The sequence below is a fragment of the Cuculus canorus genome, chromosome 1 (genome assembly GCF_017976375.1).
Source record: "Cuculus canorus isolate bCucCan1 chromosome 1, bCucCan1.pri, whole genome shotgun sequence".
NCBI classification, from domain to species: Eukaryota; Metazoa; Chordata; class Aves; order Cuculiformes; family Cuculidae; genus Cuculus; species Cuculus canorus.
The window spans coordinates 195,707,122-195,731,371 of record NC_071401.1 but is presented as its reverse complement, the minus strand read 5'-3'; the positions used below and the strand labels follow the sequence as shown (position 1 = coordinate 195,731,371).

Below are 24,250 nucleotides of genomic sequence, written 5' to 3'. Positions count from 1 at the left end.
CGCTACAGACTGGGAGTAATATTTAATCCCTTTTGTTCAATGGAAATTCTGCACTTACATGTCTGTTCATAGTGAGGAAAAAAAGGAGGGTTTGGATGCACCTGAGAAGAGAATTTAGATGAGACAATTTAAACCAGCAACTTTGCTTGTCTGAATTTTACAGTTTACTCTTAATTAATTTTTTTTTTACATTATGCTCTTTTCTTAAACATCAGAACAGCTGTCTAATGAATTGGAACAGAAATAGGTCAATAAAATGTTACCTATGTGATTAGAGAGAACCTACTGGGAATATGAGTGTGATTAAAAGTCTTATAGTTTAAATTTGAATGAGATGGCATGTACAATTAAGGATGAAGGGAATACTTTTGTGAAATAGGAAAGCATATTTCTCTTTAATATTCAACAAATCTCAATGGAAAGTATTTAGATTAAAATTATCTAGGCAGTAGAAGCAGGCAGTCAACAGCAGAAAAGTGTTTGCTGAAGGTATGTCCCTCCTGAGTAGCATACCGGTGCTATGTTTCAGTGTGCATTGAAACATAACTTGGAACCAGAATCAAAGGCTGAAGCTGAAATGGACAAAAGAAGGAATAAATATGGAAGCTAAATTTATTTCATCCACTATGGAGGGGGGCTTGTGTATTTTACTTTTTTTGTACACTTGCATTGTCTTTCTTATGTTTGCTTCTGTGCAGTTCTGTAAGTATGTCCTTTTCGTACTTTTGGCAAATCATAATCCAATTATTTACACTACTTAGGGCCTGATATGTGAGGCTTTTTCTATCTTTCTGTAGGGGGTCTTATCTACTTGTTCTTCCTGGTCAGGCAGTCTATAGCAGACATTGACTACAACGTCACCCTCACCTGTATTCTCTTCAAACCTCACCCGTAAGCTCTCAGTTGGCTCCTCGTCCATCCCCGGGCAGAGCTGTGTGCATTCCAGTTTTTCTTTCACATGAAGGGCAACTCTACCTCCTTGTCTTCCCAGCCTGTCGTTCCTAAGGAACCTGTAAACAATTCTCCTTCCCTGACTAAAGAGTCGATTGTTGTTAGTCCAGTCAGGTTTTACACACTGCACACTAGATAAGTTCACAGATGACCTTCGGGTTGGTCTAACATCATTGCCTTGATGGAACAATGCCATATAAATGACTAATGTATTATTTGTCTCATGTCTGCTTCAAAAAAATAGTGATAATCACACCTTGCTAGTGATAATCACACCTGCACTATCATCAAGAACCAGTATACTGGTAAAAGTCTCTTTTTGACAAAGCTTGTGGATACCACAACACTTCTTAAGATTTCTGATTCTAATGCTAATTTGAGGTGAAACCACCCAAATTATTAGAGATAGCATGTAAAGAATTTTTATTAAAAAAAAAAGAAGGATCACATTTCTGGGAAGATGCATGAGAATGGAACTGGGGATCTGGGAAAAGTATCTCTTAACAGTGACTGGTTGGAAACTGCGGAGAAAAAATGGGGACAGGGAATGGAGAGCAATGAAAGAAGAAAACTAACTTGCCTGTAGAGAAACGATAAGTCCTGGACACAAGTTGTCTATGTTCTCACATTCCATCACCATTCACATTACCAGTTATCCTTAGAATCATGGAATGGGTTGGGTTGGAAGGGGCCTTTAAAGATCATCTAGTCTAACTTTCCTGTCATGGGCAGGGACATCTTTCACTAAATGATGTTGCACAAATCCAACCTTCAGTCCTGTTAAAGCTTGCAATTCCATTGGAGTTTGTAATGTAATTATTAGCATCTGAGTAATTATTCCCTCTTCTTCTGAAGATAAAAGGGAAAGTGAAGGGTCTGGTATATCTATATAGGTTGGAAGCAGAACCTTGCATACAGGGATTTTTCATCCTTTTTCTATTTCTAGCTCATTTTTAACATTCCGTCCATGTGTCTACGTGAAATCTTCAGTATTCACTGAAAGTCAACCTGGTAAAAGATGTTCTTATTCCAGAATAATAGCCATGCATAGTGAGAACTATAGAAAAGCAAAGCACAGCCTACCTTAATCCCAGATTTCTTTCAAGTGGAAATAAATTCTGATAAGAGAAAGAAATGAGGTTGAAATGAGAAAATCTAGACTTCTATTGATGCACTAAACTAGATAAGCCACATTTTTCATATGGACCAAAAAAGGGAATTTTGACAAACCAGCATATATAACACTTCAGCTTGAGGCTATGAAGACCACTAACATGTAGGCTCAGATTTTTTGACATATCAGCCATGAGAGGCTTACATATTCTTGAGCTATTCAACAAATAACTCCTGGAAGATTTAATTTTAAGAAAAATAAACTTGGAGCTACTGGTCAAAGATAACATCAAGCTCTAATGACAGTAAAAGGAACTAATGAGAGAAACTGTAACAATGAAAATAATGGGAAGAATGAGTGAAAAAAGAAGAGGAACCTTGAAGGAAAAAAAAGAGGAAAAATGGAAAAATATTTTCTGTTTTTAATTTCAAACTACTGCCTTACCCATCTTTTAATTCTTTAGTAGATATTTGGGGTGGGGGAGGAATATTTATCTTTGCAGCCTTTTTTATATGATAGTGATGGGGTGTTAATGTACTATAATTGGCTTCTGTACTAGACCATATGGCAACACTGCTTTGATTTGTTATTTTGATCGTTTTCATCTTGCAGACAAATGGACTTACAAGGTATTTTCTTTGGCAAATGTGAAAAATAATCTGTACATGTCCATCTACTGTATGGTTTGGAATGGACAGCAGGAAAGAGACTATCCTAATTGAAAATTATACTTTCTTATTTTCAAAGTGTAATTGAAAACTGCACTTTCTGGTTTTCAAAGTCTGCTTATGCACACTTGTTTCATTTCTATTTTTCATTTTGCTAGTTTATATCTCTTTAAAAGGGAATGTGAAATGCTAGGAGTAGAACCTTCAGCAGAGATGCCCATTTTCCCGTCTCTAGATAACTCAAAGGTTAACATAAATATCCATTAATATTAAAAGAAAAAAAAATTATACAAGGGTAGAAAGTGATCTAGGCAGCATACTAAGGGCCTTTGTATGATATACTTAATAGATCAAGGTCTCATCTTGGAGGAGAAGGGAGAAGGTTATACAATTTATTATGCTCTTACTTTCTTCCAAACATTTCCCTCTACTTAATAGGATTTACATTAGGCATGAGTCTGAATCAAAAACTGCAGGCATACACTTTTAGATAGATTAAAAACTGAATTTTGTATTCGTATTTGGCATCTCAAAACCATTCATATAGCAGTAATTGAATGAATTTTCCCTTTCTTTAATCCAATATTTTATTCTCACAAGATTGGGTGCTGATGCCCTTGATTCTGTTTTTCATTATAGTTTTTCCTTTTATTGTCACAGTCTTTAATTATCCTTAATAGCAGAAATGCTTATAAATTTATAAAAAATTAAAAAGATAAGTGGGCAAGCCTTCTTATGAGGTAATAACAATAGTTTCTTTTAGGCATTTATCTCCTCCTGACCATTAGATTAACTAAAATAAGAAAGAGAAACCTCTCTGTCAAGAGTCCTAAGATAGTGTTTCTAAGATAGTGGATGATGGAAAATTAGAATGGGTTAAACCCTGTGACTTCCCTGAGGTAGCAAAACTGATGCAGGTTCTTTGGGAGTGAAGCAAACTGTGCTGCAGTGCAGAGGCTGCTCTTTTGCCTGTGCGGAGCCGAACCCCACCTGGGCTGGGCAGCACATGGGTGCAGAGATCACACAGTGATGATTATTGAGGGTGGGAGATGCAAATTGCTCTTTCCACTCACAGAAGTGTTTCCACTGGTGACTTTCGCATGATGTATGGCTGTATTTTCTTGGTCCTTCTGCCCTCCTGAATATTCCTTCTCCCTCATTCCTGTAGAATAATCCAGATGCCTCAGGTTTGCACAGTGTCATGAAAGAAAGGTTTTGGCTTATTAATGTTACCTTGACTTGCAGAACATCTAGCAAATAGCTGTACCAAAGTCATTTGTTGTGCATCACAATTTGAGCCCTTTATTGAGAGCTTCTCCTCAGGAGGGACCAGTGTGGTTACACAGAGTAGCACAGTCATCAATATAGCCACAGCAAAATTTCCAATGTTGAAGATTTTTTTAATGTTTTCTGTTGGAACAAAAACGAATAATTCTCTTGCTATTAATGTGTAAAAGAAAGATTCCAAAAGAAGATGACAAAACTTTCATAAGAAGAATAGTTAAAGAGAAGAGAGGAGACGCATGAGCAGGTCTGAATATAAGCTCCCATCCAAGGACAGCTGGAGCTGTGAAACGGTGTTAATCGTTTTCTGCTTACAGTGAATTACTTTTCCTACAACAAAGAGGGTGCTGTTGCCTATAATTTTTAGGTCAAAGGAGCATCCAGACTCCAGATTTTGTTGTGTGAACAGACAGAATTGAGAACCGATGATTAGTGGAACTTTGATACTAATGCAGTATTCTTCGTTACTTTCATTGGCTATTTCAGTATCTTTTTCTGCTCCACCAGGTGTGGGTGAGGATGCTGGTCATGAATTGCTGTGAATAGCTGGTGTCTTGATTCATTGTATTAAAATACTTCAGAGCCTTGGTAACATCTGAATAGCAGAAGTCTGACCTGAAAATCGAACAGTGGGCAGAGTTTAGCTCAGAGATACTATCTGGCACCAGTTGCTTTTGACAGCCCTGCTCTGAAGGAACATGAGAATAACCTTGATAATTGAAGGATTGCAGTGGTGCGTGAGGTCCACACTTCTTTGAGATACACAGATATTGTCATATATCATAAGAGCGCAGGATACTGGAAGTCTGAGCAAATGAAGATTAAGTGTTGTGAACTTCAGAATGTAGAACAATGTAAAACTGAAACACCTGATACTTATCCTGTTGACAGTTGCTGTCCTAAAACAACTGAGTGGCATTAATTGCCTTTATTAAAGGAAGACAAGGAAATGCAAATATTCTCAGAAGAACCTTAGACTGACATCCAGCTTTAATTGATAAAATCCTTGTCACGCTAAGCACTTACTAGTGAGTTGCATGTTCATATCACAGGGGTTGTTTTAAAGGAGCAGCGAGCTCAATATCTTAAAACCATATTATACAATCCCCATTTGGTTTTAGACTTGGTCCAGATATCCAGGCAGAGCTTCTGAAAACTCAGAAGTTGCAAACACAAACATTCTCCCTTTTTTAGGCTGTATAGTGCAAATTGTATGGGAATTTGTTCCTATTTTAACTTGCAGGAGATACCATTGTCTTCCATCACTTTTAGGAAACCGAAAGGTATCCTGTTTGCTATTGACTAAAACAATTTCACAAAAAAGGGGGAAGGGAAGCTAAATATATATTCAAAATAGAACTGGCAAAAAAGAAGACATTGACAAATAAAGGACAAGGGGAAAAGTGGTATGTAGGAGAATAAGCAATTTTAGGGCCAGTTCAAGTACAACTTGCCTAACCATTGTACCAATCGTAGCAACGTTATCTTCCCCCCCCTCACTGCCACAGTGATGCTTTCTCTCACTCGTTCCCAACTGGTTTTGTACTGTCCTTCCTTTGCCCTTTCATATCACGTACTCATTTTAAAATGGTAGAAGGAAAAAGCAATGATATTAAAGGGAAAAAAATACAGTTGCAAACCAACACCATCTTCACTCCTTCCACTTAAATTCCTTTACTTTTAAACAACACGTATTTTCCTGCAGCACCAGCTGCATTGTGTAATTAGGACTGCAACCTCAAAGTGGAAAACTAATACATTTTTATCATTTCACTGTGTACTAAAAGGCTGGCAGAGACTGCCTCTGCCACAGGTGTTGCAACTGCTCAGAGCCAACTGTGTTAGAAACATGGCAGTTGCACAACTGACTTTGTCAGTGGAGCAGTGAAAAAAATATGCACCTAAAATGCATGTAGCATTCACTTCTCTGCATTTGTAAGACTTTTTATAAAAGATTTGAGACTTATTTTTTCCCGTGATATAGAAATAATCTTTCTCTTTGGGAGCAGACCAGTGAACCAGATGTGAACCAAGCCTGTGAAATGTAAGGACCCAATTACATATCAAAGAAGAAAATAAACACTAATTTAAATCCACAAATCCTGACTATAGCTCAGCACAAAAAGCAAACTTGAAACTAGGTACACATATTCTGTAGGCATATAACATTTTCCTCAAAATTATTAAAGTTCCCCATGGAAAAACATAACTAGCTATTGGTTAGTGCACACAGTGAATTTATCATCAATTACAAACTAACTTAATTTAGCCTGTTCTACTGCATCTGAAAGTTATGGATCATAATCCCAAAGTTACACTTTGCAGCAGTACATAGCAAACATTACAGTTAAAGTTTCAGGAGTGCCAGTTGAGAAATAAATAAAATCAGGTCCCTTCCCAGCTCTGCTTGACTGTAAGATAATAATTATATTCTCTATACTTGTCCAATAAAGAAGTCCAAATAAAATTCTTATCCTGATTTCTGCCTGCAGATGGCCAGTAGAGTTTATTAAGTTTTATGAAGGTAGCAAGTGAATGAAAAATACAACCAGCCACTAAAAGTTGTTTTGTTCTGTGCTTATTGGCTCTTCCCTGGTTATATTACAACAATGCATAGTTACAGACATCAACGACAAAATCAGTCTTAAAAAACATGTTATCGCAGCCTAATTTCTCCATTTCTTCTGCTTGCAGTTTCTGCAGTTTATTTGTCTGATATCCTCAGACTCCTTTCTATTGATTTAGGGACAACTTTAGTTGAATAGCAGTTTTTATATTTTCTTTTTATATTTTTTTCATGTATTTTTTGAAGTAACCGAAGCTCTAGTCAGTAAAATCATGCTGCTACCCTGCTTACTGAGCCTTCAAAAGAGGATGTGCTGCTGTTGAGGTGACCTAGCCTGAGCACTCAGTCTGAATTCTTCTCATAGGCCAGGATGAGAAATCCTCAAAAAATTTCAATCAAGTATCACTAAGTTAGTCTGTAAAAGACGTGCCTTTGTAACTCTCTCTCTTATTACTTCTAAGCTGGCCTACAAAGGAATTGGAAAGGTATAAAATAGATTCAGGCAAAGCTGGGCTGAAATGAAATACTGCAGTGAGAGATCTGTTCAATATCGATGTTTGGTGTTCCTGTTGGGTCCCTGTAGGGTCTATTCTGTACTAGCTTTGTGGTAGACCATACACCACTGGGGATAAGTTTTAGCAGTTTGGAAGGTCTCTTTTTTTTTTTCTTTAAGAACTGGTAGTGACCTTGGGATTTAAGGAGCTGGAGGGACTGAAGAACAGGAAAGAGCAGAAATTAAAAAACTAACAGAAAGACAGGAGTCAAAATAGAAGATTTGTTTATTATGCCACTAAGTTGGTACAGCTTTAATTTGGAGAGGTATCTTCAATCATTAAGTACAAATGCAATTAAAAGTAATTAATTTAATTTAAATAATTAATATAATACCTATGCAAGAATCAAAACTGTACTAGATGGTACAACACAAGGGCATACACTGAGGAAAAGATTACTTTCTGTTGGACTAACTCAAGTAGATCAGTTGCTGATTCCAAAGTTATGTGTAGCAGTATCATGAAACTCAGATACCTCATTTCTCTGGGTTGATGCTTATGATAAAGGCAGCCATTTGACTGAGTAACCTGAAACTCCGCTGACATATACAAATAGGCTGTTGCTGAACATGAATGAAGAAAGTGAGCAGGCACTCTCTTCTTCCGTTATCTCTGGCAGTTATGCTTTTTCTGAGGTAACCACAACAGTCTTGGTTGTGTAAGTAATCTTTTTCCCCTCAGAAGTTCTGAGAGTGGAAAAGACTCAGATTTAGATACAGCAGTGGACGTGCTCCTTCCCAGCAGAATTCGTGGGTGCTGTGTCATCAGTGGGAATTGGAAGGAAGGAGTCTCAAGAAGGAGGAGGAACACATTCTTGCTAAAGAAATACTAAGTTCAGGGAGAATTAGGAACACACTGCAGCTTGTCTTTGAAGGAGATTTGGGGTTTCATGAAAGAATTAATAGGATCTATTCTTTGAGAAAAGAACCTGAAGGGGTTTGGAGGTTCTTAATGATAAATGAGACACATGAAGAACCACAGCCTGCTCTTTGTTTTTCTCCGTACTGTTGTCCTATCTCTGTCTTATCCCTTCTAACACAGTACACTCTTAGTCCCCTCTCTAGTGCTTGGGTTACTACTCTATTCAACCTTAGGAAGGCTCTACACTAAGAAGAAAGAGAGGAGGGGGAAAGACAGGAAAGGGAGTGGTAAATATGTGTGTCGCTACTTTTCATATCACTGCAGAGCAAAAAAAAAAAAAAATAAAAAGTTGTTACAAATATGAAAGCATTTTTTTTTTCCTTCTCCCTATATCATGCTAGTTATGGGCCAGCATTACTGAATGTTAAAACATGAAGCAAACATGGATAGATCTTAACTGTCTTATTATTATCCTATACAAGTAAAACTCCCAAAAGAAAAAAGGCTTAGAAGACTGATTATTGTTTTCCTGTCACAAATTGGTGTATTAATTGGACACTTCATTTGCAAAGTGCCCTCATGAATGCAAACAAAATGTGTCTGGTAGATTAACAAAGGACCACACACCTGTGTCTCATGCAAAGTTCCTTTTTGCTGCTGTGATAGAACCATACTGAGAAGGAGTTCTGGCAGATGGCGTTACAATTCAAATAAAGAAAAATAAGCTTCTGAATTCGTACATATTTCCTTGTCATTCAAATGCCAAGGGATTTTTTTAACATTATGTTTAAAGTATAGAGTGACTCAATTTGACTGTCCTCAGATATCTAACTAATGCATAATGATGAATAAGTTATGACAAGAAGTTGCAGTAAGCAGTTACATGCAACTAAAGCAGATTTTTGTCTATTGTGCAAGAAAGCAAGAAGTAGTAAAAAATGGGACTTTTAAAGTTCTTACCCTGGACAAGTCAATGAAGCCACTGAGAAGACAAAAAATAGATTCTAATTTAATTTCACTAGTATAAATCAAGAACTGCTGCCTCAGCAGCTGCAGTGTTAACCGGAATTTTCCACTGTGCACTGTAATCTCCTTCATCAATTGTTTTGATTTATCTATTTATCAAATACTATTTAAACAAATAATGTATTTGCAGTATATATATCCAGCTACTATTCAGAACTGAGATAATATATTATTGAAAAGCATGGTAGTCATAGAAACAGATCACGTAGGAAGTACCTTGAGAAGGATTCTTGTATCTGATTGCATACAATTTCATTGGCCACTTGGAAGTAAAATACAGAAATGGAAGGTGTCTTGTACTTGATCAGAGCTCTAGTTTATGTAATCTGCTCTGAGATTTCCATCCGAGGCCAGTATCTACTTCTGAGGCGGTTGCAGCTCATCACAAATAAGTAATATACCTATGCAATTTTACAATCTGAGCAAGATAGAATTTTATTTCTGGACCACCCACAGATAATCAGTTCATTGTAAGCATACAAAGTATCTTTGGCTGTTTTTTCTTTTTATTATCACTACAGATGCTATGTTTTCCCATTTATTTTTATAATATGTCTATCCATTTGCCTCACTGACCTGTCACATAAAATCAAGTAATTGCCATTTGGTGCAGTAACAAGGCAGGAAAAAAAAAAAATTAAACCAAAAAAAAACCCCAAAAAAACAGCAAGCATTATGCTGTATGCTTTATTTTGAAACATTGACTTGAGAGTCTCGAGGCCCAGTGAGACAAATGAAGTCATGAAACAAATGTTTTCTAATGTTGATTGAAATTTTAATTAAAAGTTAGTGTTGTTATTTAAAAAAAAAATTAGAAAAAGGTAAAATAACCTGTTTGAACAGGAAAGACAGGGAAGACAAGGAAAAAGGGTTGTCCTCTGTTTAGAGGAACAGCTTGGATGTACAGAGCTCTCCTATGGGATAAATGGCTGGTGGAGGGTCTGTAGGTCAGGATCAGAGGAGAGGTTGGTAAAGGAGACCATGGGGGGCTGCTGTTACAAACTTCCTGATCAGGGTGAGGAAACCCTCTTTAAACAACTCCAGAAAGTCTCTGATCAGAGATTGTGGCTTTTATGGGGAACTTTAACATCTATGACATCTGCTAGATGGGCAGCAAGGCAGAAGACTAGCAGACAACAAGATTTCTAATGGGTTTGGGGGATGACTTCTTGATAGAGGTACTAGATTGGCCAATGAGGGGTGATGCACAGCTGGACCTGCTGTGAACTAGCAGCAAGAACTAATGGAAGATGTGATAATCAATGGCAGATGTGGCTATAGCGTTCACGAGATAGTGAAGTTCAAGGTTCTGTGGCAGAGGAGCTCATGATGCCTGAGGTGAAGGGCCCTGACAATGTCCCTGATGAAATTATGAAGCAGGTTCCATGAAAACATATTTCTAGGCACGTGAAAGAGAGGATAGTGACTGGGAACAGCCAGTGTGGATTTATAGGGTGCAGATCATGTCTAACCAATCTGATTGCTGTGCTAAAATGACTGGAATTGTGGATGGAGCAAAAGCAGTGGATGTCATTTACCTTGACTTTTGCAAGACATTTTGGTATGTTTCCCACAATATTTGTGTACCACATTTAAGGCATTAAAAGTCTGTATCGATGGAGAGCTTTACAGGTAGATAACTAGTGGGTTGTGAGGCACAGGGTAGTGGTTAATGAGCCGTATTATAGCTGAATGCCTATGCAAGAGGAGTACGACAGGGGTTTACAGCAGAGTCTGTCCTGTTTAACACCTTTATGTACAGTCTGAAGGAGGCAACAAGGTCAACTTTGCACATGACCCCAAGAGGACCAGTCAAAATGGTCAAGGGCAGGGCTACCATTGCAATACCTAGCCAGGCTGGAGGAATGGACCAGCAGAAACTTTGGAAGATTCAACAAGGACAAATGCAAAGTCCAGAACCTGGGGAGGAAGGGAGAAAATCTTGCAATACTACAGGTTGGGAACTGACTTGTGAGACCACATATGTAACGCTGTGTTCAGTTTGGGGACCCCCAATACACAATAGACTAGATTGATGCACAGGAGCAAGTTCAGCAGAGTACCACCAAGATGGTATGGGGCAAGGGCACTTCCCCTCTGAGGAAAGGCTGAGGGTAATCCTGTTTCCCCTTTAGTGAAGTTTAGCACTAAAAACAGCATTAAAATGTGTCATTTGGTTTTGTTGCAGAATAATAGGCTTTTTTTCTTTGTTACACCGGAGGTTAAAAGGTGTATAGCTAGTTAAAGTATGTTGAAGCTTACATATGAGTTTGAGGTACTACTAGCAGAATACTTAGCCACCTCCAATGAGGTCCAGCCTGCACTATTGGTAGCTATGTACTTTTATGAGTCTCTTGAGGTCAGTAGCCAAACTGAAGGAATTATGTTATATAATACAATAACTTCAATAACTCCATAAATTCACAGCGTATGTTGTTAAACATTTAACAGTGACTTAAATAATATAAAAAATGAAGAGAGTGAAAAGCAAAAAGAAGAAGAAAAGCCTAACTTCATAAAATGAGGCAGTTATTAGTTAGAAAACACTGGTTTGTAGCAAGGATGAATTGATACAGTCGGTAATGAGGTACAAGCACTGAAAGATCTGAACATCCAGAAGATCAAAAAGAATGTTTCTTTTCAGTCTGTTTTCTTCAAAGTCTAAAGAATATAGCATAAAAAAGCTTTGTTAATAAAATCAGTTTCAAAGGCAGAATCTTCAGCATTGGAGGTGTACATGGCATACAGCAAATCTGCTGAACTTCAGGAATAAAAATTGATAATGCATCACGCAGTTGATGTACTTGGGGCTCCTTTTCTGCTGGTAAAATGAGTGTGCCTGTGACAGACTCTTTTACATACATGTCTGAACTTTGAACCAGCTGTGAATGCTGCAGCAGCTCCTCAGCATGCATTTGAGTAACTGCTGGGGCACGTGCTGAGCTTCTCCTGCATATTCACATTCTGCATTGAGATTCATCCTGAAGTGACTTCACTCCTAGCAGTGCCCATATTGCCTAGTTTAAAGCTAGGACCTATAAGGATGAGAGCTTCAGTGACTGTGTTTATATGTACCTTTTGTTATATTAAAAATATAATAAATCGCAAACTGTTCTTGGAAGCTGAGGCACATAGCTGTTTAGTTATTCCTTGGAAGCCTGGATGCATTCATATCCAGTCTCCTGGGCAAAAACTTATAGCTAAAAAATGAGCTTTTTCAGCATTTCCTAGTGGTCTCTCTTTCTTGAAAAGGTCCATGGAGAGTACTCTGACCAGCTTCAGCTATAATAAAGAACTATAGCAAGTTCTTTATTAAAGAAAACATGTCAGGCACTGCCTACAATACTCTAACTAAATTCTTAACACAAAAGGGTTTTTCTCCCCCAATTTCTTTTTAACTGTATTTTTTTAATTTTTATTTTAATTACTAGCTAAAACGCCCTTTCTGATAGTTAAAACTCAGTAATTCAGTTGGTACTTTTTCACTGTATGAATGGATATCTTGATCAGATGTTACACATTTCTGCATGTCAGTGTGATCAAGTACACCTGATGTTAAAAATATCTCTACTGTTGGCAATATTTCACTTGGTAATAATGCTGGGAGAAAATATTATTAAATTGATAGTGATATTTAGTAAACGGAGTTCTACACAATTAAGGATATAGTATGTCAAAATAAACTGCACAGAAGGAAGAAGGTGCATTTATCAGATGTGAATATTACTTAGACATGCGGTTCCACTGTGCAAGAAGAAATTATGCATAATGTCATTTTATTCATGAGGACAAATTGCACATGAATGGTCTGTGATTACATATAGAACATAAACAGTTATGACTTTGTGGGTTTTGCTAGAATGAGAATGGCAGTTGGAGAACATGAGTTTAATTGGAAGTGAGCTTCCATGGCTAGGCTTGGAGTTGGTACATTCCCTATGTTTTCCAGGTCTTCCATGACAGGAAGAGTGAATTTGATTTTGCTATGGCGGTTGGGTTGTCCATTCTGCCTTTGTTGTTATTTTCATGGACACAGTCAAAAATTCAGCTACTGATTTTTAATCTTATTTATTTTCTCCCACTCCTTTTGATTTGTACACTATCATAGAAAAATCCATTCTAGTAATTTCATTTTCTAGCTTAGGCAGTGACATTTGAAATATGGCTAAGTGGAGGAACCTGTTGAGGCAATATAAAGGATTTTACCATAGCATATGCCTGGATTTGGGGGTTTTGGAGGTCCTAGATGGTATGCATATAGGCAACCTAGCAGAATTCACAGAACTATGTGGATGGTAGGTTAAATACTGATTTTCAGTGAGCAGTGTTATTCTCTTTCCTTATGGCAACCTGTAACAGAAGGTTTCAGGAGCAGCAGCACAACTACTGTATCAGCTGGGCAAAAATCAGCCATCTCTAGCCTTCTGCACCTGAGGGAGCAGCACAGCATGCCATGAGCAGCATCCGCTCCCTTGTAATCTGTGCACTGTGCCTTAGGGTATTGCAGGCAACGTTTTCTTTGTAAACTATGCAGTGAGGACCACTGATTTAGATTTGCAGAGAAATATTTGTAAAAGCTATGTCTCTTAAAGAAACTGAAGGAGTGTGCAACTACATTGGACTCTGGAGCTGCGCATTATCTCATAACATTTAACCCAGCTCATTTGATACCCTCTGTAGTGGGTAACTGACTTGTAAAGGCAAAACTGAATTTGAAACAGGGAGAAAGAAAAAAGAAGAGAGAAAGCAAGAGATAAAACAAGCAAAGGCCTTTTGAGTGGAAAGATACAATATTTTTTCTGGTAAGTCTCATACGTAGGTTAGGAAAAGATTCCTGACCTATGCCTGCATGTCGACAAGGCAGGTGAACCAAACTCATGGTGACTTCCACAGCTTCCCCATCCTTATTGACAGTACTTTCCATAAGAGCAGGCATTATATTTTCTTTTTCTCTCTCATACTACAGTCTTTTATACTATACAAATATTTTGATTGCAGCTGATGCAAGAAATATGTTTTTGTCTTTATTTCCAGCCTGTCAGTAGGGTAGTGACACAATGATGGCTGTTGTTCTGAAACCTTGAGAGTTTTTACGACTCCCCTTAACTCAGTTAGTACTCCATAAACTTCAGAAAAAAATAAACTTTGGGTCTGGTAATATGCTTTTTCATTTTTGCACTTCCAGATCCAAAATGTACTCCTTCTTCCATTCCCAGAAAAGGTTAAGTGGCACCATCAAATCATTCTGAAGCATAACAGCTTTCAGAAGGCAGAATAAGAGCATCTGGACCATTAGCATGAGCGGGCTGTGATGAGAAGGCAATGCCGTTGATTATTAGTGACCTGCTTGAATTCATTTTAGTGTTTCCTTTCTTTTTTCCTTCTTTCTTTCCATCTTTCTTTCTTTGAAAATACAAAGGTCGTTGTTAGCACTGGGCATTTACCTTTAAGAATTGCAGCTCCTTCTGCATTTAAAAGCTTACCCAGATACATACTGTGCAAAGTGTCTTAGTATCAGTTGTACATTTTGATCTTTTTTTCTTTTTGGTGACTGCTGCAGTGCTAGCTAGATGCTGCTTCTCTGGAAGAAAGGAATAAAGCATGAAATGTGAAAGCTGGAGCATATAAACGTACTCTACAGATTACCCAGTACCTTGCCATCTACTCATGGTATCAGCATTGCCAAATGCTGCACAAACTATTACTGATTTTCAAATGGTGATTTTACAAATGTTCATGAACAGGCCCTCTAATGGATGATAGAAGGAGATCTGTGGGAATGCAATGTTAGATATTGAAGACTGAAAACAAAGGGTAGATCTTTATATATTGTTCCTTCTATACAGAGAAAGCCTTCTGGAGTCAATAGAATTGAAAGACATGAATGATAGACGTGTCAAGCTCATTAAAATCACGGAATCACAGAATTGTTTAGGTTGTAAAAGTCTTTTAAGGTCATCAAGACCAACAGTAAACCTAGCACTGCCAAGTCCACCACTAAGTCATGTTCCTAAATGCCACATCTAAATGTATTTTAAATACCTCCAGGGGTAGAGGTTCAACCACTTCCGTGGGCACCCTGTTCCAATTCTGGACAATTTAAGTAATATTTCCTAAAATCTAGTCTAAACCTCCCCTCGTGTAACCTGAAATTTCCTCTCATCCTCTGACTTGTTACTTGGGAGAAGAGACCAGCACCCACCTTGCTACAACCTCCTTTCAGGTTATTGTAGACAGTGATAAGGTCTCCCCTCAGCCTCTTTTTCTCCTGACTAAACAACCCCATTTCCTTCAGCTGCACTTCATAAGACTTATGTTACAGACACTTCACCAGCTTTGTTGCCCTTCTTTGCACATGCTCCAGCGGCTCAATATTTGGGTTTTTTTTTTTTTTTAGTGAAAGGCCCAAAACTGAACACAGTACTTGAGATGCAGCCTCACCACTGCCAAGTGCAGGAGGACAATCACTTCCCTAGTCCTGCTGGCCACATTATTTCTGATCCAAGCTGGAATGCTGTTGGCCTTCTTGGTCACCAAAGCACCTGCTGGCTCATACTCAGCTGACTGCCGACCAACACCCTCAGATCCTTTTCTGCTGGGCAGCTTTTTAGCTATTCATCCTGATGCCCCCAAGCCTGTCGTGTTGCATGGCGTGAAGACTTAATGTATAGCATAGTATCCATGAAACTGTTAGTTGCAGAGATTATACGTGAACTAGCAAGCTAGTGTCTGTCATCAAATGAATTTCAGTGAACGCTATGATGTATAGCTTCCTTGCTAATTCAAATCATGGTGGCCAACAGTAATCTCCTTCACAAGTGCTTCATAACAATTCTCTTTTATAAATGTTTACTGTTCACTCTCATCACAAATGATCATCCCTGGGCACAGTGATATGAAAAAGAGAAAGTGTAATGTCCTGACCCATAATTTGGCAAGTGCTTAGCTTCCTGTTTTATGAAGCACTAAAGTATTTCTGTCCCATAATCTTTCATTTCATAGTGAAAAATTGAGTAGATGCCATTATTTAATTTAATGAAAAATAATCACAGTGCTCCTGAAAGCAAATGTAGCAGAAGATTCTTCTAACAGAAGCTCTGTAGTAAACAACACTCTACTAATCTTATCTGCCTATACTTGGTGGATGAGGAGCTTGCAGTTTGTGCTCTAGCAATTCCATTTTACTGGTCAACACAGAATTTTAATTAAACATAGTTTACAGGCTACATCTTTAATGGAAAAATTAAATTAGAGCATAGCCTTACATGGAGTTTATTATAGTACACAAATGTAATTTTTTATTTCTTTTCTTCAGAACCAGGACTATTTTATGATGTTAGAAAATCAGTGGTTCAATCCATGCATTTAAAAGTGAGTTCTCCGTAATATGTCCAATTCATTAAGGTTTTATAGACTTTTACACTAGAAAATGGGATTTGCCGTTTGCCTCCACAATAGTTGAGCCAGTTCATAAATGCAGTTATGTATCATTACTTTAGGAAAAAATAGGCCAATAGGTTAACAGTGTATCCTCAAATTGTTTCCGATTTTCATAACTACGGAAAAATAAAATGTCACGTCTGCATCTGTATACTTGCTAGTGTATTTATTTACAGGAAAAAGCTCTACTGTAAAATTTGGGCGAAGTATCTACTTTCTTTTTTTAATTTCATAGTGGAAAAAATCCATCTACTAATACACTTTGGGTAAGAGACCTATCCACGTGTGTGTGTGTGTGTGTGTGTGTGTGTGTTTGTATTTTTATGTATAGATTTAAGCGGTACCTGCCCAATTTTTCTCTAAGGGAATGTAATTTCAGGCAGCCAGATATGAAAGCAACATTAAGTTGGTGAGAAAGAAAACGTTGCAAGGCCACACGTAAATAAAATATTTTAAACTAGTACTTTGTGTTCATTCTGTGTCATAGGATTAAGGGAAAGCATAATTTTTTTCATAGCCAAATATTGCCTTATTTATCATGCAGTCATTGGGAATGAAGCTTACTGTAGGGGTAGTACAGGATTTGTGCATCAACTGCTTTCTTTTTGAATGTTTATGGATTACATTCAACAGTCTTTTCTTGGGATATACAGGACTTTGTGGGAACCATTGTAGGGTCAATCACAGATTTTACTGGAGTTCTGAGCAGGTGTGGAAAGAGCAAGCAACACCAGGGCTTTCTAGTGCTTGGTGACTTGACAATGAGCCAGTGACGTGCCCTTGCGACAAAGCAGGCCAACGGTTTCCTGGGCTGCAGCTGACAGAGCACTGACAGCAGGTCAAGGGGGAAGATCTTTCCCCTCTACTCAGACCTGGTGAGACACAGCTGGAGTTCTAAATCCAGTTCTGGGCTCCCCAGTGCAAGAGAGTTTTGGGCATACAGGATGGAGTCCAGTGAATGGCCGCTAAGATGAATAAAGAACTGTAGCATCTCTCCTATAAGGAAAAGCTGAGATTGCTGTCACTGTTTGGCCTGGAGAAGGAAGGGTTCACAGGGGATTTTATCACTTTAAATAAATATATGAAGGCAGGTGCAAGGAAGACAGAACCAGACCTTTTTCAGTGGTGTCCTGTGACAGGACAGGAGGTAAAGGCAACAAACTGCAATATAGGAAATTCTGAAAACAGACTTTTTCTCTCTAGGGGTGATCAAACACTTACAGAAGTTTTCGAGAGAGTATGTGGAGTCTCCATCCTCAGAGACAGTCAAAAGCCAAATGGACATGGTCGCAGGCAACCTGCTCTAGGTGACTGCTTTGAGCAGAGAGATTGGGCTAGTCTCCAGGGGTCCCTTCCAACCTCGACCATTCTGTGATTCTGTGACACGGATTCTTACAGAATCTCAATACCACTCCCCATATGTTTTGCCATAGTCTTTAACTGCACAGAAATCAATACCTTTGCACAATGGGAATGCCCATCCTTTTGTAAGTCTCCTCCATAGAAGTCATGATATCTGCTACTGAGGTTTTTACTCTGTGTCACCTGAGGTACTCGTCACATCTACCTACTGCCTTTTACTCACAAGATGAAGTTCTGTTGGCAGTATAATAATTTTAAGCATTCAGAGTGAGCGATAATGAAGTATGTATGCATGTACATGAATATATATGTAGCAATCTGCTTGTTCATGAACACAAATTGATTTTTGAGATCCGCTTGGAGGGACGGGATGTCATCCAGAGGGACCTGGACAGACTGGAGAAATGGGCCTGTAAGAACCTCATGAGGTTCAACAAGGCCAAGTGTAAGGTCCTGCACCTGGGTCGGGGCAATCCCCGATTTCAATACACAATGGAGGATAACGTGATTGAGAGTAGCCCTGCAGAGAAGTACTTGGGGGTGCTGATTGATGAGAAGCTCAACATGAGCTGGCAACTTGTGCTCGCAGCCCAGAAGGCCAACCATATCCTGGGCTGCATCAGGAGCGTGGCCAGCAGGGCGAGGGAGGTGATTCTGCTCCTCTATTCCTCTCTTGTGAGACCTTATCTGGAATACTGTGTGCAGTTCTGGAATCCTCAACATAAGAAGGATATGGAGCTGTTGGAACAGGTCCAGAGGAGGCTACGAAGATGATCAGAGGGATGGAGCACGTCCCATATGAGGACAGTCTGAATTGTTCAGTCTGGAGAAGAGAAGGCTCCAAGGAGATCTTAGAGCAACCTTCCAGTACCTGAAGGAGCTGCAAGAAAGCTGGAGAGGGATGATTTACAAAGGCTTGTAGTGATAAGACTAGGGACAATAGCTTTAAGCTGGAGAGGGGCAGATTTAGACCAGACATGAGGAAGAATTTCTTTACCATGAGAGCGGTGGGGCAATAGAACAGGTTGCCCAGGGAAATCATGGATGCCCCATTCCTGGAGGTGTTCAAGGCCAGATTGGATGGGGCCTTGGGCAGCCTGATCTAGTGGAATGTGTCCCTGCCCATGGCAGGAGGGTTGGAACTAGATGATCTTTAAGGTCCCTTCCAATCCAAACTATTCTACGATTCTAGGATTAAATCAATATATTTAACAGTTTAACTGTTGATACCAGAATGTTTTAGGGATCTCTGTCTCTGCAAAATGTAATTAGTTTTATGGCCAGAAGATGCTGTAATATCTTATATATCAGGGACTCCGAAGTCCCTGATATATAACTAAGCTTTGGAACAGGATGCCTTTCGAGGCAAGGAGTTGCCATCACAGTAAGATGAATAGTACAAACTTCTCAGGAACAGGTAGTGGTTATGAGGTACTTACAGGAGGCAAACCAGCTTCAAAAAAGGTCAAAAGTCTGTACCTGTTCCTGTTTGGGAAAACAGAATGCCCTCACTTCCTCTGGCAGTGATGTCATACAAAATGTGCTACAGTTGTTGGCTAGCACAGCTGTTGGAACAATGAAGCAATTCAAATTGAAATGTGTTGTTCTAGAGACTGAGATCTGTGTTTGCATGACAATTTTCAAGTTCTTACTACTTGTGGCTGCCAAAGCCAATGTGGGGGTGGGAGTGGGGGAGGAGGGGGGTGTTTTCAAGATTTGACATTTGCTTTGATCACTGTCTCCAATTTCATTATCAAGTAATTTCCCTCAACACCCAGCAAAGATGTGCAAGTTTGTTGTTAGAAATTTTACTATTCTGTACAACATTTACTGAGAGAGATAACTCTTTGTTTTTCAGAGCTTCCATATGGCTGGGAGAAAATTGATGATCCCATTTATGGCACTTATTATGTTGAGTAAGTTCCCAAGTTCAATATTAAGTTGATGTTAATATGCTGTAACCTCATACTAGTATCCTCTGCAGTGCTTAGCCTGGCAATGGGTGCAATTACTTGACATTAAACAGAGGGTACACCAGGATTTCTCAGTCATCAATACAGCTAGTATGTCCAAATATATTCTCTGTATTCCAAATCTGTGACTTAGGCATTCAATCATTCGCTTTCTCCAGGGTCTGATTTCATAGCATTGTTCCAGCTGACATCTGTACAAAGATCATATTCATTAAAGATATGTTGCATTTTCTATGTGAGCTTTGGCTATCCAGTGATGTAAAGATCTTGTTAATCAATGAATAGAGCAAAGCATAATCATCTTAGCTCAGTTAAGATCCTTTTCTGGGTAGTCCTTCCTTGCCGCAAATCGGATGCTTATACTGTTTGTAATAGCAGGCAGGTTATTTATATGCTGCATATAAAATTTTAGGGATGTTGTGTAATATGTTGTAATTGAACATGCAGCTGATTATAAGAGAAAATCAATTTCTATTCTTATAGCACAATCATTGCTTTCATTTCTTTCCCAGGTTTTATTTTACTTATGAAACAAGAAAAAAGGATTCTTATTCTCTGCAAAGGGAAACAAAAAGCTTTTTTTTTTTTAAGTAGTAGGCAAAATCTGTTCTGTCCAGTTCCTATAGGAAACAAGTAAGTCGGAGAAATTATTTTCTCTGCAGTAAATGACAATTACACAAAGTGAATCTAGGTTCTCACTCTGCTCTCTATAGAAAGTATAGAGCAGAGGAGGCAGAAATCTTCTCCCTATCGCTGTGCAGACAACACCTGAAAGGTTGAGAAAGATCTATCCATTAATTCTTTTACTAAACAGGATAGATCTTTAGAGAAAACGTTTCATGACCTAAAATCTCTGCTTAAAATCCTAGCACTTAAGCAGTGCATTTGTTCCAATTGTTTCATACAAAACAGAAAATTTTAGTTTGTGTGTCACATTATTCCTTTGGTCTCTCAAATCCATATGAATATATTGGCTGCAGTATCACTCTGGACAGACACCTGGGCTGCAGCTTTTCCAGGCCTCAGGATATGCTGCCGTTGACATGCACAGGGCAGACCTGGACAGGGAGGTTTTAAAAAAAAGAAATCTGATTTCTGGAGAGCTGAAAGATTTAAGATGCCCCTTTCTTTACGGATATAACAGCAGCAGCTTGTGGAAGCCCACGCACCTTCACTAGCTCTCCTACAAAGCAGACAAACAAATAAAAACAGTGTTTGGCCACTGCCCTGCTGACTCCTTCTGTCCCATTCTCCAAATGCAGGAACACCTGCTCTGCTTCTTTGTCCCCAGCTTGTTCCTTTGCCTCAGGTGAAAAAGCCAGCAGCCCCATCTGCTTTGCTGCTCCGTCCAAATCAGCTTAGTCAGTGCAGATTCAAGCAAAAAGCTAAGTAAGTTTTTGAAGTCCCTACATAATGCCATTAAATTACCCCCTCTCTTTATGCCTGAGTTCTTTTCTGAAGTCCCCAGGGAGCTAGAGGCTTCTCATATCACTTTGTATTTAACCCCCCTGAAGATTTCTGCACGTGCAATTATGCAGCTGCTGGATCTTCTGCCCCAGTGTTTTTTACTGTATTTTGGCAAGTAAAAGACGTTGTGCAACTTCTGTGCATTAATCTTTTCCTGAGACCCTGCTTTGTTGTTAGCACAGCCGAAGTCATTCTGGCACTGGTGAGGCTCACACTTCACTGCAGAGTCAGAAAAGAAACAAGTATTTATCTCCATTTCATGTCCATCCACAGGTAAACAGACACAAGGCACCAGGCCCAGGTGCTATTACGCAATTACCTACTTTAAGGCTGTCAGTGTCAAATTTATTAAACCTACCACAGATAAGATGTTTGGAGAGATATATTAAAGCTACTGTAGGCTCAGAGGTTTTTAGAAATTGAATGGATGTTCACAGAATGGCATTAAAACTGCAGCCACACTAAGTTATAAGGAGTTTTATAGTCAGTAAAATCTAGCTGTACTTTAATTTGCTTTCTGAGCTAAATAGGTTTGAAACAAAGATTGCTTTCCATTTTTCATGCTAAAATGTGGCAGTAACACCTTTTTTTTAATTCCAGTATGCAGCAAATGAGTTCATTTTTAACTAGATAAAATCACATTACAGTAGACTGTCTTATGTCATACGAGTGAGTAAATCATTAGAAGCCGGGTAATGAACTTTCACACATTCAAGCCCAGTCCAACTTTATACACGCTCCACTGTCTGCGAAGGAAATGCTTATACTCTACTCAATGAAATATTTGTATCTCATGGGAGATTTGTAAGGATAAGCAATGAGACAGACAGATCCAGGTTCATCTTCAAGAACCAGCCATGCTCACCTCCGGTATTCTGAGACCAGAGGAAAAGCTAGAAAAGAAACAAAGACAGACCTTAAAGGTCTTGCTCGTAAAGTTAATAAAGATTAATCACAACATATTTGCAAATTCTGTTAAAAATAGAAGGTCTCCAGTATAACTTCCTCTCTTAATTATGCATGAATGTAGGTGTGAGACATTATTAAAATATTCATTTGCTTTGTTATGCAGGTCCAGGCTTCATTTGTAAGGTGTAGACATTTGACATGAATGAGAAGTGTTTGTTATACATGGGTTAACTTTCATGCAATTTTCTCTTAATTTATAAACTGAAAACTAGCAGCACTTAGCTGTGCAGGGCTGTAGGCAGAATGTGGCTATTAGAGTGTACCGGGTCTTTCAGCATGCTAATTTCCAAAAGATTATTTCCACCTTTAAGGATAATTAACTGCAACATAGAGCTGAATTTCCAGATGTAATGTTGTTAGTAGAAGATCTAAATTAGCCATACAGGTATTTATTCTGGAAAAATATACCACCTTGACTTACAATTTCTGACAACATTCTGTTACTATTCAAATAGAAAAACTTACTTCAAGTCTTTTTGTCATTATAAAGTATTAGTAACTGAAAAATATGAATGTAAAGAGGAATTAGCCACTAACAAGTAATGCATCAGAATGTCCATCTTTTAGGCATCCTGATCATCCGAATTACTTTGGTGGTTTATAGGCAACGATTTCAAAAGATAGAGTCACAAGCTACCGAAAAAACCCCACATACATTAAAACAGCTAGGAAAGGAGATAGGTTAAGCTCCATCTGCTGCTGCACATGCTTAGATGTGCTACCATTTTGGCAGGACTCAGGTCATTGACTGCAATCCTCATACTAGGCATTACTGCCCATAAATCTCCAAAGAACGTGTTTTAGTTGTCTTAAGAACATCTAACATGAAACTCCATCACAAAAATAACTTAGTCTGGCCACATTCACTGATGAGATAGCAGAATGGTGCCTGTGTCTTACAGGCTGCCTGGTGCTGACAGTACCTACACGTAACACAAGAGACAGTAATTCAACTTCACAGCTAAATGCAGCCCAAACCCAAATTCTGCCTCTGAGGGGTTGTCCGTCATTAGCTTATGGCAAGCTAGCAGAGCACAGCAGCACCAACTATCCATTCGCTGCTGATGGAAATCCAAGGTTCTTAGGACTAGAAAGCAAACAAAAAGCAGCATGAATTTGTTGGATTCTTATGAAATTAGAAATTCAAAACTAATTGGATTCTCGTGTTTCGATTAGGGTTTTATATTTAATATGCATCATAGAAAGTAAAGGAAAAAAAAAGTGAAAATAGAAATGTTTACTGTATTTGATAATGTGAGCAATGAGCAATACAGCTTTGAATGACATCCAAAATCTATTTCAACCACAAAAGCACCTATTTGTAACCATCTCTAAAACTTGCATTTGGCTTGTCTTGTTAAGGCCTAGGTTAGTAATACCTGTTTAGTATGCCATTGAAGCAGCTAGATGAAAGGCAAGAATGTCCTTTCAAGGGAACTACTTAGCTTAATAACTTCTTTCTCACGTAAACCCATCAGTAGCGATTTTTCTGACTTAGCCATGAAGCTGTATAGCACTTAAAATTGCGTGAAAGGGAGGGGTTAAGTCTCATCGGTCTAGGAGCATAAATCCGGTGTTACTGGCTGATAAAAAAGACTGATTATCAGTATAATTTTCTTTTCTTTGACTCCTCTTGGACACAATATTTAATGCAGTTGTTTGAATCTGTTGGAATTCTCACATTGTGCTTTAGAGACTGCATACTACCATAAACCAGTCAAAATATGGGAATAAATTGGAGCTAAGAATTATTAAAATTGCACCAAAACCTTGAGGTGCTTCAAGTATCTCTTCTAGTCTTCTTTCTGATTTAATGCGACAAAAAAATGTCATTTTCAAGGTAACCATTGCTGAAAACATTTCTGTCCAAATGAACTAAACCAAAACTTAAACTCTACGTAGAAACTGTAGAGAAACAGTGAATAACGGATCCTATCTGTGTTGTCAGTCCCACAGGAACTAATGTTCCTTGAGCAATGGACTAATCCCATATTAGCTAAAATCCCATCTTTTTT

At 38.5% G+C, this 24,250-nt stretch overlaps 1 protein-coding gene across 18 annotated transcripts in view; it reads left to right on the top strand.

Moving 5' to 3' along the window:
• MAGI2 (membrane associated guanylate kinase, WW and PDZ domain containing 2) overlaps positions 1-24,250 on the top strand; it is a 735,321-nt gene that overhangs the window by 551,523 nt on the left and 159,548 nt on the right. For all 18 annotated transcript variants that reach the window (XM_054064111.1, XM_054064068.1, XM_054064155.1 and 15 more), the window contains one exon: positions 19,685-19,742. In XM_054064111.1, coding sequence (XP_053920086.1) covers positions 19,685-19,742 — 58 coding nt within the window. The remainder of the gene's footprint in view (positions 1-19,684; positions 19,743-24,250) is intronic.